We start from the raw sequence: 20383 nt of genomic DNA on the forward strand, positions 1-20383 counted from the left end.
ATAATGTGCCACAAGCTTTAATGTGCCACAAGCTATAGGGGGGTCGAATTTGGCCCGAAATGGTTCGTGTAATATAACCCACGGCCCCGGTGTGACGCTTTTTTTGCTCGAACTTGGCGGACACACTGCCGTGTGTCTAGATATGTACTAAAGTAGGTACCTACCTGTTCTGCATGTTTTGGTTAATTTTAATTACCAATAAAAGTGACTTTTTATTATTTAAAACGTAACCGCAACAGGTTGCAAAATTACCTACTGAACATCGAAAAAACAGTAGGTATGTCCAAACATAGAAAGATAGAAACAAACACCTACTCACTTCTCGCACTCAGCCCCTAGTAACAGCTCATGTAAAGCAATGGAAGAAAGAGCTAATCCCATGTCAGGTTTTATTTTTTAAAAATCTCTGTACCTACCTGATTTTCAGACAGACAAATATTTGGATTGCATTTTATTTACTAAACATTTTTGTTTATAAAACTAATTTTATGATACGTGGGTGAATTTCCTTGAAGTGTATCTAGGTAGTTAGAATCGAGAACAATTAGTACATTTTTCAGAGGGTCAGCGGCTACAGAGGTGGTCGTCATTCGTGGGCCTGCCGAGTGTATGTTATCAAGGCATGACGAGTTGTAGGCGTCCCGAGAGTTCCATACTAACACGTCTGAACATTCTGTATGACGAAGATATACGTGGAAATTGTCTGCCCCCAATAGCACCACTGGCTTGCTGTGCTCACCAAATACTGAAAACAAATAAATTAAAAATTATGCATGTATTTATTTAGAAAGTTGTTTTCTAAAATTTTGAATTAGTTGCAAATAAATTCATTATTTTATTAGATATTTATATGTTTGCTTATGAAATTGTTACAAACAGGTGTCGCGAATGTCTACCCCAGAATTCTTCGTAATAGTTATTGACAAACAGACCGCAAAAATTACGCTTTACTGACATTTACTCAAATTAATTAATCAATTAATTTTTCGGAACACCTGTTGCCTCGTTATCTGTCTGTGTAAGTAAGTACATGTTAAACATACCTACCTATCTGTCTATGTATCTTCAATTGATTATGGTTCTACCTTACCGTGGGAATTTTGTGGGTTTGCGACATTGAAATGGTGTGCAAATTATATTTCTTTTGGTAAAGATGGAGTAGTTATAGATATTTATGTTATTTGATAAATTGAAACAAGGTAAAGCTTAGTTAAAAACATCGTTATTGCACCTGTCTGGCTAGAACGTGCTTTCTTACCTAACCTACCTTCTGTACATTATATGACATCTGATAAATCTTTTCATGAGCATGTACGGAACTACTCTAAGATATTCAAAAGTGTATGTATTCTTGCAAAGTCTAAATCAATCAGTAACAGAATAACTAAATCGGAGAATAAAATAAAAACCGTTTGGAAAATAATAAATGCGGAAACGGGTCAAATTAAAGTCCGGGATACTGAACTATCGTTAACGATTAATGACACAACTGTGTCGGATAATGTGCAGGTTGCTAACGCGTTTGACAATTTTTTTTCTAATGTACCAGTAGAGGTTACTAAATCACTTAACTCGTCCTCTACACTTGCAGAGTCATTACTAAAACAAAATTTTACTAAAGAAGTACCGGATTTCGGATTCCAACACATAACTTTTAATACAGTAAAAAAAGCTTTCAAAAACCTAAATTTAAAAAAAACGGAAGACTTATGGGGCATCTCTGTTAAAGCCCTGAGCTCCGTGATTGACAATATTGCACCAATACTCAGTCAAATCTTTAACTCATGTATAGATGAAGGCACCTTTCCTGATTTGATGAAACACAGTAAGGTCATTCCAATATTTAAGTCAGGTTGTAAGAAAAATCCGTCAAACTACAGACCCATTTCTATTCTCCCGGCTCTAAGTAAAATATTCGAAAGGATCATGCTTGATCAGATGTTAAACCATTTCAACTTAAATGATATACTGCACGACCGTCAATTCGGCTTTACAAAGGGTAGGTCCACTACGGACGCAAGTGCGCGGTTAGTTACTCAAATTTTGGAAGCCTGGGAGAGTTCGCAGGATGCCGTCGGTATATTCTGTGATCTCTCCAAGGCGTTTGATTGTGTGCACCACGATACACTCATTTCTAAGCTGAGACACTACGGTATTCGTGGAAAATCTCTTGAACTTGTCCGGTCTTATTTATCCAACAGACAGCAAAAAGTGGATGTCTGCGGCTCAACATCTTCGGGGACAGTTGTAAAAATGGGCGTGCCTCAAGGCTCTATACTGGGTCCATTTCTGTTCCTAGCTTATATAAATGACCTTCCATTTGTGTTGTCTGATATTTCGGATGTTATTTTGTTTGCGGATGACACTTCCCTTGTTTTTAAAGTTAAGCGTAAGAACCCCAATGTTAGTCACATTAATGAAAGCCTAGAAATTCTCTCCAAATGGTTCGCAGCCAACAATTTATTATTAAACGCTTCCAAGACTAAATGTCTTAAGTTCTGTTTGCCTAACGTCACCGCGGTTGAAACTAATATAATGCTCGAAAAGAGCAAATTAGACTTAATTAACAGTACAGTATTTCTGGGCATTACCATTGACAGTAAATTGCAATGGGGTCCCCATATATCCTCCCTATCAGGGCGACTTGGTTCTGCTGCCTTTGCAGTCAGAAAAATAAGACAACTGACCGATATAGCTACGGCCAGGCTTGTATACTTCGCCTATTTCCATTGCGTGATGTCATATGGCATATTGCTATGGGGGGCAGCGGCTGATGTCCAATCAATTTTTGTTCTGCAAAAAAGGGCGATCCGAGCGATCTACGGCATGGGCTCTCGCGAATCTCTAAGAGAATTCTTTAAGGAAATTAATATTCTCACATTACCTTCCTTGTATATTTTTGAAAATATTATGTTTGTTCGTAAAAACCTCCATAATTTCACAGTTAAAAGCGACATTCACCAGATAAATACACGTAACAAACATAAATTAGTGGTTCCCAAGTTTAGGCTAACAAAAACAAATAAGTCGTTCTTAGGGAATTGTGTACGTTTTTATAACAAGCTACCTAAATGTATCCTTGATCTCACTGATAAAAAGTTTAAGAATGTAGTTAAAAACATTTTGATTAAAAAGGCGTATTATAAAATCCAGGATTACATTAATGACAGTGATGCCTGGCGTTAAATTAATATTGTTTTTTCTTTTTCTCTGCACATGTGGCTTCCCCGGCGACCACGGGCACGGGACTGCCGCCGCCCTGACCAGCCAAAAGGACCACTAATTGAAGTATCTGTTTGAAAACTTGTTTACCTAGTATACATATCTTTTCTTGGAATTGTATAAATTATTTTTCTAGTAAAAATTGCACTAAATTTATTTTGTATAATTTATTAGTACATTTTTAGCTCAATTTGTATTGTATAACATTCTCAGGACTAGATAGAAAACTGTATGTTTGTAATTATTTTTATTTCTTTTAAAAAGAGTGTCCATGGAGTTTCTTGCCGGTTCTTCTCCATGAGACCAACTCTTTGGAACCGTGCACCTAACTTTGACGTTTCGAAAGAGCTTTAATAGGCCTATTTGAAATAAAAAATTTGAGTTTGAGTTTGAGTTATACGAAAAGTTTTATTTTTCCCTCGCCTTCTCTATCAATTCACCTGTCATCGGAGTGAGAGAATCTTTCCTTCGTAGAGTAGTGGTATCCAACTCGATAATCCCAGGGTAGTGTAGCCTGACGAGGATCAAGACGGCGTGTGTCACTCGTTTCACCAACGATATCTGCAGGCCAGTTGCAGGGCCACATGTCACCACCGACCAGCCGGCACCAGTTGATACCTCGTGTACCAGAATTGCTCCACGAGAAGCGTCCGATGCATATCTAGAGCCAGAAGATTTTACAGAATATGACTAGGAAGGTATGTCATCTTCTTAGGTGAGTGATGTCTATATGATGCCAGAGGATCTACTGGATGCTGAATTGACGCAATTTTTTAGGTATTTAAGTTTGTTATCGAGTAGATGCTAAGAACGTTCTGAAAAATCTCTCTACGTTTAAAATCGGCAACATGAAGTAACACATAATTGTACCTTTGAGAGGTGATTACAATATTTAGATTTTATCTGCAAACCAATTGATACTTATTGACTTTTTTTGTGCATATAACATTCGTCTAGATAGGTCACCTTGTTCTGAAACACTTTAGGCAACTTTTAAAACCTAACGGCCGGTTCACACATGTCTCCGTTTTACTGTCCCGTTTTATCGTGTACGTTTTTTTTTCGTCGATGGCGTATGTAGTTGTATACAGAATACTGTGCCATGTGTGAAGTCACTCATACAACTACATACGCCATCGACGAAAAAAAAACGTACACGATAAAACGGAACAGTAAAACGGAGACATGTGTGAACCGGCCGTTAGTCGGTGTTCTTGATGGAAAGGTACGTTGTTCTTATAAGGAAGTATCAATCAAAGAATTATCTTATTGCTGCTCGCACTTAGGTACTTACAAAACAGACTTTAATTAGATTGCCTAAGTACCTAGGTATTACCATATCGCATTTTTGTTAGTGCAAATAAGATGTGAGTAATTACGACATTTTGATATGTAGTTTTTGATTATATTATCGTAATACTATCAGACACGACGGCTTGCTTAACATCATGACACTGCCTAGAGCTTTTGAAATGTTGATCTGGTTTGTTACTACAATACTAGGACAGGCGAAGTCAAAATTGACCTACCTCAATAGATTTCTAGTTGATTTATTGAGGCAGGTCATTATTTTTTATACCTAATCATGTAGGTGTCTTGCTTAGCTATCTAGCTAGACTGACATCGAATGCATTGTAATTAACATTTCATGTTTCTTATTTTAGATTACAAAATTCAATAGGGTTGTTAGTCTGTAAATTACTTTATTAAAAATAAGAAAGTGCATAGTAGGTACTTACATGAAAGCATTGCCTCCTAAGGCATATTCTACGACGATGTTCTGCAGCAAGGAGTTTGCTTCCATATGAGAAGAGATATCGATGCGCTTGATCAGTTTGCCTAGGAGAAGATTAACGACGACCACCTTTGGCGGGCAAGTGCATTGCGGGTTCGACAGTGTGTCGATAATGCCAGTGTCCAATATCCACAGTTTTCCCTGGAGAAATAGTTTAACGAAGCTCAATGGTTTTGTATTAATTAGAGTAATTGAGATTAATAAGAGTAATTTTCTTCTGAACTGAACTGCGTATTACAGAACTATTCCAATGAATAGTTTGGAATCTGTAATTTATAATTTATCACGCTAGCTAATGAAACTTGAGCGGAAAACTCCATCGGTTTTTCTCTGTGTTTCAATTGAACACCTAACGGCCACTTAGATTATCTTACATCTACATTAACTAAATTGTAAACTATAATTTCAGACAGAAGCCTGAATTGGGTAACATTCAAATAAATGATATCAAGATATTTTCACATCAATCTTGATGTAACGAGCCTTGCTACTTTCAAAACATCAGTGACTGGTAAATATGTAGAGTAGAATAATTGCAAATCTAGTCTAGAGATTCGTTAGTTATAATATTAAATGACCTTATGCAACGTTGCAAAAAAATCGAATGATTAATTAGTGTTCAATGAAACAATTACAGGCTGAAATGGTTGGGTGTGACTTGCGCTCATGAGGTCGAACGCGTAGGCCACACTCTAGTCATTGTGATTGTTGTTACAAACTATGCTTTGATTTCGGTTGCCTAACAATAGTTGAACTGATTATGGAAACCAATAATAGCAACAATTCCATGTTTGCAACTTAGTGCTAAAATTGGTGTGTTATACTATTAGCAGCATTAATGTTCATTATGTTAACAAACGCGTATTTAGGGTATATTGGCTTCGGGGCACGGGAAATGCTTTGATTATGATTGAGTTTAATGAATTGCAATCGGATGTTAATTGAAATAATTATCTAATGTAACAGGTATTATCGTCCCTACTAGGCCATCGATGTAATTTCTGGCAATAATCGGTCTTACGACGTCTCGTTCAAAAAAAGGAAACGATTTCCTGCGCAATGCAATTAACACATATAGCATAGCTAGTATAGCTACATCATCTTTCTTATCTAGAATTGGAAGACATTTAAAGAAGTATCTGTGTTTTAGGTATTGAGTTCGATTAATGTGTTGGCAAATTTTCAAAAGTTTTAGATAGTTTGATTTCTGCTATCTTACCTATAAATTATCCTTAGGTATTAATACTTAGGTACTTGGTTAAAGCTCAATGCTGAGAGGAGGCCTGTGCCCAGCAGTGGGACGATAAAAAGGCTGTAACATAAATACTTACTAGATGATCCAGATAGAAGTCTACGGCATTTTGTATGGCGTTGCAATCGCTTAGTTTATGGTCTCGCAGTTCTGGGTATGGCTGGAGTTCCACGCTATTCTTCTCGCGAATGATCAGCCAGAGTGTCGCCATCACACCTTGCTTCATTCTGCATGACAGAAAACAGAACTTGTTATGTACATATCAACGGCGGATCCAGGGGGTAGGTCACAAGGTCATGACCCCCCCCTCAAGCGCGGATCCAGCCGTCAAAAAAGGTTGTGGTCACAGCTACACGAAAATCGGCTAAGTACGAGTCGGAGCATGAACATGCTCAGTAACAATCATGCAAGTCGTTTATGAACTATTGAATTAAATTATTTCCGATATTTTCTGAGCATCATACCTATTTCAATCAATCTATACTAATATTATAAAGAGGAAAACTTTGTTTGTTTGTTTGGTTGTAATGAATAGGCAAAAAAACTACTGGACCGTTTTTAAAAATTCTTTCACCATTCGAAAGCTACATTATCCACGAGTAACATAGGCTATATTTTATCCCGGTACAGGCAGTAGTTACCACGGGACGCGGGTAAAACCGCGGGAAAACGGCTAGTAACTTATATTTTTTGACGGTTTGACGCATTTGGTGCACTTCCCAACTTTAACCAGTGGCAGCATAGCATCGGGTGGTACCCGGGGCGGCTACCTATTGAGCACCACAAGAAAAATCGACAAAATAAAATTACGAACGAATCTAATAATGCTAAAAACGCGAAGATTTTTGTTTTTTTGAAGATATTTGACGTTTTAGGTATGTATATATCTAAACGCATATTATGCTCACTATCTGTTCCGTCTCTAGCTTATGTACCGGGTGCAATCATTACTAAAGCCCCAAGTGGAAAGATTGTGAGTATTTTTTTTTTGCGCGAGTTTATCAAGCTTTTTGGATTGTTTTGTAGCTACCAAGTTATAAAACCAAAAGCGAAGACGCAGGACAAAACCGTATGAAGTAGCGCGAGCGGAGCGAGCGCGAAATTTTTGAGTTCCGTGCCACAAACATACCTAAAGAAATTATAAAAAAAGTACTGTGAAATTAAGAAGCTGTGAGCGTAGCGAGCGCAAAATTTTGGAGTCTTGGGATACGAAATCACCCAAACAAGTAAAAAAAAGCGATTTTTTTTGAGTAAACGGTATACCAAAACAACTAAAAAATGTAAAATAGTGCCTATTGTAAATAATAATAATTTTATTGTAATAGACAGCTGTGTTGCTGGGAAGTTTGTTCTTCATCGCTTCTTCTTAACCGGAAAGTGCTGAAAGAGGGCGTTATGGGGGTGCTATCCTTTTCTACTTTCAATTTTAACTTAAACTAATCTACCGCAAAGTGCGAATTTTTTTGAGTTTTGGGACACAAAACTACCTCAAAAACTGAAGCTGTTAGAAAAAAAAAATATGGTGACTTCGAATTAGTAAACAACAGTCATAAAATTAAATGCAACAAAAAAAAAGTATTATTTTTTTCCCTTGTGTTATCATCAACACAAGTCTATTAAGGTTGTGGGCATGCCCATCGTGCCCACAACTGTGGATCCGCCCTTGCCCCCCCTGGGCCTGGTTCAGGACCTAAGAGGACCAATAATTGAAATGGTTAAACACGATGTTTTATGTTTTTGTTATAAGTATAAGATAATTTTTATTTCGAGTGAATAGGTAGATACCTACATAGTTACAGGTAGAGTAGTTTTGTTGAAGAATTCGTGCTCGCAACGCTCGCTCTCTATTCTTTATTTACTCTTTATCCGTACCCAAAACGAGGAAGCGGGACCCTGTTACTAAGAATCCGCTGTCCGGGTTGTCTACATTACATGCTGTAATGTATTAGTCTCATGCAGGGCCGTCTTAACCTAAGTGCAGGGTGTGCGAATAACCCGGGCGCATCGATATCAGGGGCGCAGCGAGACGCCCCACCACCAGGAAATTTCGAAGAAATTACACCCGTTGGATAAGGAAGTTCCACATTGTATCATGATACTGACAAAAAAAAATCGGTAAAAAAACTTTTAAGTTAAACGGTTTTATCTTATGTGCACTGAAAACTAGAAAATAAAAAAATAGTTACTTACCTGTCAACCTACGTAGGTGGTCCCGGTCATATTAAACTAAAATAAAAACGTGGGGCCCATTAACTATTGCTGTAGTACTTTCTTCTAGAGGTATAATAGGTGTGGATTGCATCGACTTACTATAATCGTAACTGGAGATTTTGACAATCAATAATCAGCCGTAGCGGCTTCACCAGCGAACGCCGAGCTCATGATCTACCAAAGTATAAAGATATGCTTTGCCATAGGTAGGATTTCACAGGGGCCCCACGTTTTTATTTTAGTTTAATATGACCGGGACCACCTACGTAGGTTGACAGGTAAGTAACTATTTTTTTATTTTCTAGTTTTCAGTGCACATAAGATAAAACCGTTTAACTTAAAAGTTTTTTTACCGATTTTTTATTTTCTAGTTTTTAGTATTTAATGAAAATGCGTACCGAATATTCCTCATTCTATCTAATTCATTTAGTGTATCATTATTACACGGTCTCTTACCTGACAATTTATTACAATCTAATTCCTCAATACATAGCCCTTCCAGATACTTTTTTTTTTAACAACCCCAAAAATCATCACATGACCTCTCCTGCTGTGGGTCAGCAGCGGTGAGGGAGTGTCAGACTCTTGACTAGAAACCGTTTTGTTCCGTCGTAGGCCTTTTATGTACCAGGGCCGCGGTAACTCTTTCGAACAATCTCGCAGCCCAGGCAGGCCTTGGCCCTGTTGGGCCCCGCTGGAGTTACTGACAGTTTTCTACTTGTGAAGCCCTTTCATTTGATACCCGTATTGGTGGGATTGATAAAAAATTGTTATCAGCCATTTGGTAGCGGCGGCCATCTTAGATTTCAATTTTGCATAGTAAATTGTATTCTACTAGTTGAGACCTTTCATTTGATACCCATGTTGATGAGATTGATAAAACCTACGTTATCCGCCATTTTATAGCGGCCGCCATCTTGGATTTAATTTTTTATAGTATATTGTATTCTGTTTGTTGAGCCCTTTCATTTGATACCCATATTGATGGGATTGATAAAACCTACGTTATCCGCCATCTTAGATTTCAATTTTGCATAGTAAATTGTATTCTACTTGTTGAGACCTTTCATTTGATACCCATGTTGATGGGATTTATAAAACTTAAGTTATCCGCCATTTTGTAGAGGCCGCCATCTTGGATTTTAATTTTATATAGTACATTGTATTCTACTGGTTGAGAACTTTCATTTGATACCCATATTGATGGGATTGATAAAACCTACGTTATCCGCCATTTTGTAGCAGCCGCCATCTTGGATTTCATTTTTTATAGTAAATTGTATTCTACTTGTTGAGTCCTTTCATTTGATACCCATGTTGATGGGATTTATAAAACCTAAGTTATCCGCCATTTTGTAGAGGCCGCCATCTTGGATTTTAATTTTATATAGTACATTGTATTCTACTGGTTGAGAACTTTCATTTGATACCATATTGATGGGATTGATAAAACCTACGTTATCCGCCATTTTGTAGCGGCCGCCATCTTGGATTTCAATTTTTTATAGTATATTGTATTCTGCTTGTTGAGCCCTTTCATTTGATACCCATATTGATGGGATTGATAAAATCTACGTTATCCGCCATTTTGTGCCGGCGGCCATATTGGATTTACAATGTTATTGATATTACTATATTGTATTGTCATCGGAATTAAAGGTGTATACAAAATTTCAGATTAATCGGTTGACAGGAAGAGGGTGAAATTTGAATTACTAAATTTGACCCAAGAATGAATAAATAAAACAAACGGGGTAAGCTAAATAAAACCGTTTAAAAAGTCGCCTTCGCTTTGTTGGATTGATCATTTTGATTATTTTTTTTAACTTTTAACATCCTCCAACTAAGTGAAAAAATGCTAGCTCACTACGCTCGCGAGTAAATGACTATGTCTGTAGGTACTGTATTTCTGATTGTTTATTATTTTTATTGACGCACCGAATCAACGAACACAAATGGCACTCGCTCTAATCACGGTTCCTTTTTAATTGTACGTAATTCCCAGTCTGATTTGTGAGTCTTCAAACAAATAATTTTAAAAAGTTCGCGTTCGCTGCGCTCGCGGCTACTTGTTGCTTTACAATGTACTTAATCAGGTGCTTTTGTGTCGTAGGGTCAAAAAATTTCGCGCTCGCTTCGCTCGCGCAATATTATATATGCCTTCCCTTGATAACTTCATAAGTCAAATATAGCAAAAAAAATATATTTATGGGGTCCTCAAAAACAAAACAGTTTGCGCTTCCGACTGCTTGTTACTTTACAGCGCTTTTTAAAACTTATGAACTTTTTGTGTCCCAAAATTAAAAAATTTGCGCGCTCGCTTCGCTCGCGCAAATTTTTACAATTATGTTGTCCCGTCTCGACTTTCATAACTTAAATCTGGCCAACAGTGAGCCTAAAATTGAGCCTACGATGATTTGGAAACATTTTTTCTTAGTCCTTTACCTACCAAAAAAGTGATTTTCGTTCGAACGTTCTTATTTATATTCCTTGTAAAGTACTTCGATCAATATGTACTACTCAAAATCTTTCAATAGATACATAGGTGGCGCTTGGGTGATGATTGCACCCAGGCGCTACATAAGCTAGACGGCCCTGATCTCATGAACATCGCGCTTTCTTGTATTTGTGCTGTATATTTGTTATACATCAAGAAAGCGTTTTCATCTACTTTTAGTCCTCGAACTGAAAAAAAATTTTCGCGCTCGCTTCGCTCGCGCTTTTTTCAGTTTCGCGTGTGTGTAGTATAAATACGAGAAATTGCGTTCACTCTGCTCGGGCCATTTTCTACATGAAAACACTTTTCTTAAACATTCGTAAAAATTTCGAGCTCGTTACGATCGCGCTTATTGTATTTATACTACTACTTTTAATATTAACAGATCTATACGCTACAATATAATATTTTTTGAGACTTGACCACGACTGTGTGACCCCCCCCTGGCGCCGAAGCTGGATCCGCCCTTGGTACATATACATGAAAGTATGTAGATATGTATGTTCACATACTAATTTGACCTTCTCTATTTCATGTAAGATTTTTTTTATTTCATATAGGAACTTATTGATACTAGACAAACGTACATACAATTTCTGCAATTTATTTTAGGTAATTATTAAATTGGGTATTTCTGTGGATCGTCTTTGAAATATTTCTGTACTGCTCCGGGAACTGTAATAATAGCTCTTATATAAAAAGAAACTAGGTAGGTAGAATATGTAGGTACGTACTCGTTTCATCGTGCAGATTTTTATTAGCAAATAATTAAACACATAATACACTTAAGCTTTAACTACTGCTACTTAACTTTCAAAATTTTATAGACCTTTAGTACCTACCTAGGTGTGATGACGTAAATGTCATCCTTATACGGCACCGCCTTCACAGCAATCACATTGTCCTTTATGTATCCACCTCTCATCCACAAATCCGGGCTGAATTCACATTTCAGGTGCAGCGGGCCGCCGTTCCAAGCTAAATTCTTCAAGTGACCATCACAAATCACTATACACCAACAAAATAATATGAAAGAGTTAACAAAGTGCTGCATATTGTATCGAAATTAATTTTAAAACGATGCGCGTTTGGATGGTTCCAAATATTTTTGACACTAAGTACTTGAACCAATTATTCGCCGGTTTAATGCACTGAATTAAAGTGCCAAGTATTCATTCAGAGAAACGTTATTAGTGGCAATGTTTTAATTAGTCATACTTCAGTGGAAGCCCTTTCATGACCATCACCCATTGACTTCGATATTATTTAACAACATCGACATGTTTTTCATCACGCTTAGATAGAGTTACGAAACTAAGATCAATGTAAATTGATAGGAACCAAATTCCGTTTCGCTCTAATTGTTTTTGCAGGAACATGAGCCAACTCTTCCGACACATAGGGCTGGGCTCATGTTTCCTGTTGCTCTCACAGTCTCCAATACCGCGGCATTATATCGATTGAGGACAAAAAGCGGCAATTGTGAGCAGCCTGGGAACCAGCGTCAACGTAGTTGCGCCATTTAGGTATCTACTAGATATACACGAACCGCAATCATTTGTGTCAGTAGCTTCTATCATTAATGATATGTCTTTAATTGCCCTGGCTAATTTTAGTGTTCAGTTTTGCGTGGAGGCTGATAACATATTTCTCGTTTAAGGCGGATGCTATAAGACCACTTACAAAGGTATCGATGTTTATTAATAGTAATTAGTATCGAATAATTGATGAAGTACCCATATCTGGTAGGATGGATTTTATTTGTTTCCGTTAAATTTCATTTTATTAGAGTTCCTAATAGGTACGAAGACCTCTCTGTCCGTCTGTCGCCAGGCTTTATCTCATGAATGTGTGATAACTAGACATTTGAAATTTTCTCAAAAAACTAGAATAATTGTTTTATGAAAAATTCAAAACTTTTGGCCTTTTCATATTAAGACCTCTTCGTGCTCAAGTCCGACTCATACTTGACCGGTTTTTTATTGCAATTATGTCTAGTCAGGATATACAAATTCGGCTAGATTAAACTTGCACAAGTAACCTAGATATGTAATGAGAATATGCAAGGTCGACAAAAATTTACACGTGTGTAAGCTTAGATTACTAGACCTAGACTGCCAAATATTGTTCTTGACATTTCCTCATTAAAAATGCATGACTGGCAGGCATGATAGCTGCTATCACGAGCTGCAATCACGCACCTTGATAATAAAATAATAGTGTGGGCAATGCCGAGTCACGGCTGCAGGCTGCCGGCTGCCACGCCTTTGGGATCGACCACTTTTACTTTTAAGGTGTTATGTTGTGTAGAGGGGCGAGTAAAATCGGTGCGAGTGCGAAGGTTCTCTTCCAGTATAGGTCGTAGGCGGCGCACCGTGACACGCTTCGCCTCCCTGCGTAGCACGCGAATTTGTGACTGACCACGTGCTGTGAGCGATCGCACGAGTCCCCGGCCGCCGGCGCACCGCACGCTCCACACACAGGTACACAGTGCAGTGCTATTCCATATTACTGAACTTTATTGTGCAGTGGTTCGTTTCTATAATAATAAAGTTATTAATGCTAAATGCGGCTATTGAAAATACGTTTCATTCACAGTTATACAAATATGTACATAGAAATAACAATGAATCATTTTCTTCTGGACACTTTCAAATAAACAATTGTTAATTTTTTTCAATTGTTTATTCCAATTACCGATGTAAACAATCAATTAACTCAAACATCGGCAGTTTGATTATGTGTGTGCACTAGTGTTTTGTTTGCTTGGAATTGGTTTAATTTGCTGCCAGGGTTTATGTTTTAATTTTTCATGGATAACATTTTTGAATGTAAACCAAGACTAGCTAAAAGATTCAAATAAAACGGTCTAATCGTACGTACATACGAAATGTGGTCCGAGCAAAATAAAGCCCATTAAAGTTTTACGCTTGAAACCATCGAAATCAATGACCGAAAACGTTTTGCGTATTTAGTGGCAGTCTTTAGAAATAGCCATAGGTAAATGTCGTAATTGGGTTTAGGCAATACCTATAATAATCCGAGGTAAACAATAGTTCATTGTGTGATAAATTGGCCGTTATATGTTTACAAACACAGAAACAATGAGTGGACGTCTAACAAGCGGAGGAAGTTGTTGTAGCTGTCAGAGCTATCTTACCACTCGGACATTTTCATTATTTATTTACGAACATTTTCTTCATTAAGATGCACATCAATTTGAAGTACAGAAATAAGTAGAGATAGCCATAGTATAATGAATTTAAAATAAGCAATTAGGTCTGTACCTGTATTATACTTGTTCATAATAAAGCAATGACCCTATGTATTGGAGAGCACGTTAAACTCTAGGTCCCGGCTGTCATGGAACATCTTTGCCAGTTGTTACATGTATTCAGAAGCCTGTAAGTCTGACAACTAGTCTTAGCTAGTCTTGCCTGGGCAACCTGGTGGATGTCGCTCCTTGTAAAACACTGGTACCTACTCAGTTGCATACGGTTAGACTGGTAGCCGACCACAACATAGTTGGGAAAAGGCTCGGAAGATGATGCTATATTAATGCCCATTTTCTTTTGGCAGTTGAGATTTTCATAGAGTCTTCTTTTTCGTGTCCCTGTTTAGCTATATGGGGAGGGACAACTTTTTTCTGAATAGATGTCCCTCCATCAACCATCATTCGTTCCCTTTTTATTCATGTTCTCTTTCAGGCAAGTGGCACCCTATCCATTTCTTCTTCGGTCTGCCTCTCACTCTCCATCCATCCACCTAAATTTTCATAGAATGTCATGTCATATCTATTTGGTTCTACACCCGATCAGTGGCAAGGAGATCAACCGCAATGCATTAAATTCGTAGATAGACTTTAGCCATATTTCGGCACAATTAGGCTAATATTAAGCATTTCGTCAGGGACTTTAAAAAAATATATAGGATCGGTACAATTTACATATCAACACGAAGCTACGTTCTGAGTATCTGTAAGCTTATTATCCTCATAAAGGTAAAACAATCGCCAAACTATTCACATATGTTTTAAGCACATAATGTGGGTATGTGTCAAAATATTTACGATATGCATGTTCCCATAGAAGCTAGCTATTGTTCTGAGCTAACTGGGTAAATATTACACCGGTGGGTGTGAATGTACCTACTTACTGGTTCTGTGCCATGATGTGTATCGTGCTTTTGCGACATAATTGACGAAAAAAGTGCTCGAACTATGACTTTAAGTACTAGCGTTTATCAGGAAACTGCGCAGCAATGTAGGTTTCTTTGTAAATAGCTATTCAAGTTTTGTATAGGTAATCCTGGGCATATTTCTATTACAGCCTTTATCTTTCGTTATAAAAGAGTTCACCAACTTCGAGAAGGCAGACGAACATCTTTACCTACTCGAAATCGGGTGACACCCTGTCATCTAATAAGACTACAAAACTCCTCAAAGTAAGTAACCAGACTTACTCATTTATAATCATGAAATTAGCATCGCGGTCAATCTTGTCAGTTATATTGATATATTGTTGTGCTTGGAAAATCTTTTTCTTCTAGTAAAATATTGTTGAGTTGCAATCATCATATTATGTAATCATCATATGATTGCAACTCTCTCCGGCCAGGATAACATAAGCAATGGAATCATTATATAAGTATTTCACGTTTGTCAGGATTATTTCATTACCTGCTAGCCAGACAATCGCATAGCTCAAGACAATCATAAACAATGACTCGTTGGAATCCCTACATGAATGAAATCATAGGACAGTATATTACGACATAGGTAATTGTAATTGTTTAGCATTCATGCACATTATCAATATCTGTCTAGCTGTTCCGTTCATAGTTTTGACGCAAAACTTCCCAGTGACTGACGTGCGTTTCTTTTACAAGCCGTAAGTGATTTTATTTTCCAATCTCCTAAGGATAGTTGATCCCGACGGTGCTTTTGTTAATTATATAAAAGAAGTTCAGTCCATAAGCAACCATTTAAATTGTGTTAGTGTATTATCCACATCAATATTCTAAAGGTAAAAATATTTGTAAATCTATAAATTCTCATTTATGCGGGCCATGTGTTTTTGACACATAATCCTGTACCTATATGTGTATGGTATTCTCCCTGTTCGGCAGGTTAGCGATAAGGCATTCCCCATTTGAGGTGTGTTAATAACGCTGGAGGCCAAGAATCGTGAAGCAATCCATCGGCTTTAAGGATTGCAAAAGTGTTTCTGTGACAAGTGATCCAATACCTTAGTCCACGCCCTTTTCGTCACATATATCCATATACTCCATTGACACTACTAGTTCCTTTTTTCTATTTTTCTTAATCGTAACCGGATTAGAAGTAAGCAATCGAATCAGTTTACCTCTAAGTGCAGTTCTAATTGCATATTGACAGCATCCATGAATTATTTTTAATTGCGATATGCCTATTGAAGTTCCTAATTGTGTTAATATTTTAGCATTATCTCGAAACCACTAAGCGATTTTTAATTTTGCCAATTTGGTACATAGATACATCATATAATTATCGTCAAATCAAGTCAGTCGGAAAAATAATTACTCGTATTAAATATTAATTTTCAAGGATAATGTGGTTTTCTAAATTTTCCTTTCAGGCAATTGCTGTATGGCTTAGTTTTAAAATCTAGAAATGAGAGTAAAAATTTTTGGTATAAAAAATAATAGTGAATAAATTAAAGTTATATTTGGCCCTAGCAGCTAACGTAACGAATTACCGCAATGAGACACCTGATTTCGTAATTCAGATCTGTAGATAATGCACCTGATTTGCCAGTGTTAAAAGCTATGAAAACAAATACCTGCATATTTAAATTCTATAAACAAGTTTATCCTTTAACGTAATAAAGTCTATTTATACATTTCGTACAATTATGTTGTGAAGTGAACAATGTATCCTTGGAACCGTTTTGCAAAAGCGCGCGGCATTCGATCGCATAACTCAACATGCAGAATAGATAGTTTAATCCGTTTTAGAGTTTCTAGATTAATTAATATAAATATTAGAATTGTTCGTGAAAGAGACAATTGCTCAGATTCTTAAATTATTTTATAAACCCCTAGAATCAACTATATAGTAGCATAGCGCGACTGGTACACCCGTGACTCGAAAAGTCCTGATTTCTTTCTGTTCGTTACTGTTATGTTACTGTCTGCTTGTGTACTGCCTATAAGTAATGTCCTGCTCAGCTGGCCTAGAAGAGAGAGAGTCCTCTGTCTTCCTAGAAAAGACAGCTTTCGTAGCCGACGATTCGTCTGGATGCTATTACCTATTACATATTTTACGATTGCGGATTGTGTGCATGCACCGTTTAAATTGATGTAATAACTGTTGTTAATGACTTATGCAATCAAAAACCTTGTTTTTCGATTTATATTATGTCTGTAGTTAAAACTAGATTCGTTAATTTTGACGGTAATATGTAATAGGTATACCTACTTACCCTGAATCTTATTCTGTTCCTTAATTATGGAGTAACTAGAAGTGTTTCTTATTTACTTAACTTGTATTATACAGTAAGCAAACTAAAAAGTTTGTGTACAATACTTATGAGACTAAAATAATGGATAATAAGCGTTAAAGACAACATACCTAATAACAATAATTTCGTGATGCGGATCTTTACGTGGTGAACTTCACGCATAGCAATCAGTGTTCAGTTAATCGTTGCATCTCTAGGGTTACCAGCGATCTCATAGATATTATTCTTCATTTTACTCTATTGCTATTTGTCCGCTTATTTCAAAATTATTGTTCATACATTAATTATGCAACTTTCAAGTCTGATGAGAGAGATGAGATCTGGTAATTTAATTTAAAAATTATAAAATTTCACTATTTACTTAGCATTTTATGATATTAATCATAAATTTTATTACGAAATAAACATTATTTAAACAGGAAGTGGTTAGAATAGTAAATACATGGCACAAGTTATGCAATAAAGATTTTAGTCATTTACGGTATATAAGGACATGTCTTAGTAAATAAACTATTCTATTATGCTGCATTCAGTTAGGTAATAATGCAAGTGCGTAACTGGCATATAAGTACTGTAGATAATTATTATTGTTTCGCGGTATTCCTAACGTGGTCGTGCGTAGTGTTCGCAGCCCTAGTGAAAGTGGTTTGTTGTGGTTCCAAAGTGTCGAAACGCGTCATCAGCTGATACATATGCAGTTACCGGTTTGCTGAGTTTAACTTTTTGTTCACTTTCCGTCTCAAATAAGCCGCTTATTGTCGATCAATGGCTATATTTAATCAAAAACTTATATTACGGTGCAAATGGAATTGAATAAAAATGTGTAATCCTATGTGTAAATGGAAAGTCATAGACCTGTGATGATATCGCACATTCTTTGAGAGTAAGTCCATGTATTATGCATTTTTTATATTTTATTATTATACAGAAAAAATGCATTTGCATTTATAGTTCATTATAAAACCGAAAAAAATGAATTAGATTATTTAGCATAAAACATATTTCCTGCTTCATAATACAATATGTAACATTAATTAGTAAAAATTACAAAAGCATGAAAATAATAATTCTTTTAAAAATATAAAATTTCGAAATGCTTTATTCTGTTTCAATAAAATTTATTACCTGCTAAATATATTTCACAATAAAAAATAACTAGAGCAAATTATATGTTTATCAAGGAAGTAAATTGAAATTAAAACTAGCGGATTAAACTTATTATATTACCTATTACTACATAGGTAATTAAAAATCATATAGCGAGTGATAATTAAGTAGGTTTAGCTTTTCAATATCAATGTCGACTGCCTTGTCATATGAACATATACATCTCAACATCCACGTGCCGGTAACTTGCGTGACCTTTAACTAGGAATATTATTTTTGCAACCGAACACAGGCCGTTTCTATTATGTAGATTTTCTCAGTTTTCACCATGATACTCCTGACTTCACATTGTGAAAGCGTCTCTGCGAAACTCGTACACATAAACTGGCTTGTGATTGTCATTAGTTTATCGTTCATTTAACTATTCTTCTAATCTTTCATCTTTGTATACGATTACAATAAAGAGGAAACATTTTGTTTGTAGGGTACAACCCTATAGGCTCCGAAACGGAACCGATTTCAAAAAATCTTTCACTAAAGGAAAGCTACACTCTTCCCGAGTAACATGCCCTATATTTTATCTCGGTACGGGCAGTAGTGCTAACGGGACGCAAGTTAAAACCGCGGGAAAATGGCTAGTCTTACATAATAATTAGTGAAGCATCAACTTCCGATGACAACACTGAGCAATACCGTAAATCGCACCAATTAGGTACTGTCGAAACCGCACATGACATCGCCTTACGTCGAAAAACGTCGTAAGTGGTAATATCGCTTAAATAAGAACAATAGCGTGCACTTATAGTACACTGTACAGGTAACACTAAGTTCGCCGGCCAGCAATTAACGTCTAGGTTTCACTCATTTAAATTCTGTTAGATATGCATATTATGATTTACGTTATCGCGGCCAGATTATGTTTGCACCTGTTAACCAAATAAGTGTAGACATTATGTTTAATTATGTGTGTGGTGATTAATAAATTATGTGTTTTTTTAAATACATTAGGTAATTAAGCTGCACTAGATTAATTTGTCGTTTAATTAAATAAATAAAATTCGTCAAGTTCAATGCCACTACACCTAATAATAAGCAGTTATAAATTGTCGTAGTTATAATGAACTACAGAGTAAATAACATTGAAAATCGTCAGCTCTGCAGAAAATCGTTCGCATAAAACTCTTTTAATTTGCCAAAAATGTGCACACGAGCGTCTACGCAGGCAAACTGTCTCGACATAGGTGAAGGCATTTTCACATTAAGTCCGGTTTCACTTACATACGGCCTCGTTCACGTTTTTATCCACTGTTCTGTCAACCGCAGAAATGCGAACATAATCATCAGAACACCGCGTTGTCAAAAATAAAATGTATATCTACATGTATTTAATCGTATTCTAGTTATTCCACATAAAAAAGTCCAGCGGTGCAATAGAGCCGATCACGTCACGCAAATTGTAATGTAATCAAAATGTTTCGAACAGTTCTAATTACTTCCACTATTTAACTACATGCTTAGTGCTCATTAATCATCCAGACACATTATTTCATTAGTCGAGGAACATCTAAGAATGCATTATTTTGACGATTAACAATTTTGAAGTTATTTCAGTGTAGTCTCGTTTTGTTTATAATTATAAAACATCCGGCTATTCAAATTTCAAAATTAATAGTCAATTAAATCTTTTGTTTCTAACCTTCTAGTTTCGTTCTGATTTGCAGTTAAATGATTCAGGTATGCACTTTGTACGGAAACGTGTGCCTAATTTTAATTTACTTGGAATTTAGGAGGCCGAGGCA

At 36.4% G+C, this 20383-nt stretch overlaps 2 protein-coding genes across 4 annotated transcripts in view; one reads left to right on the forward strand and one right to left on the reverse strand.

Moving 5' to 3' along the window:
- Positions 1-434: 434 nt before the first annotated feature.
- LOC124633411 lies at positions 435-12497 on the reverse strand. Its single transcript, XM_047168624.1, has 5 exons — positions 11820-12497; positions 6349-6496; positions 4962-5158; positions 3663-3883; positions 435-745 (listed from the first exon to the last, which is right to left on the reverse strand). The coding sequence occupies exons 1-5, from the start codon at positions 12029-12031 to the stop codon at positions 459-461; spliced, it is 1065 nt and encodes a 354-aa protein (XP_047024580.1). The 5' UTR covers positions 12032-12497; the 3' UTR covers positions 435-458.
- Positions 12498-13319: 822 nt separating this feature from the next.
- Positions 13320-20383, forward strand: part of LOC124632983 (protein yellow) — a 32662-nt gene continuing 25598 nt past the window's right edge. Inside the window, exon 1 of one of the 3 annotated variants that reach the window (XM_047168038.1) lies at positions 13320-13460. The gene's annotated coding sequence lies outside the window, so the exon portion shown is untranslated. Of the gene's footprint in view, positions 13461-15773; positions 15867-18236; positions 18361-20383 lie in introns of those variants that run through there. The other 2 variants (XM_047168039.1, XM_047168040.1) reach the window with 2 other exon arrangements.

This window comes from Helicoverpa zea, chromosome 9 (assembly GCF_022581195.2).
Source record: "Helicoverpa zea isolate HzStark_Cry1AcR chromosome 9, ilHelZeax1.1, whole genome shotgun sequence".
NCBI classification, from domain to species: Eukaryota; Metazoa; Arthropoda; class Insecta; order Lepidoptera; family Noctuidae; genus Helicoverpa; species Helicoverpa zea.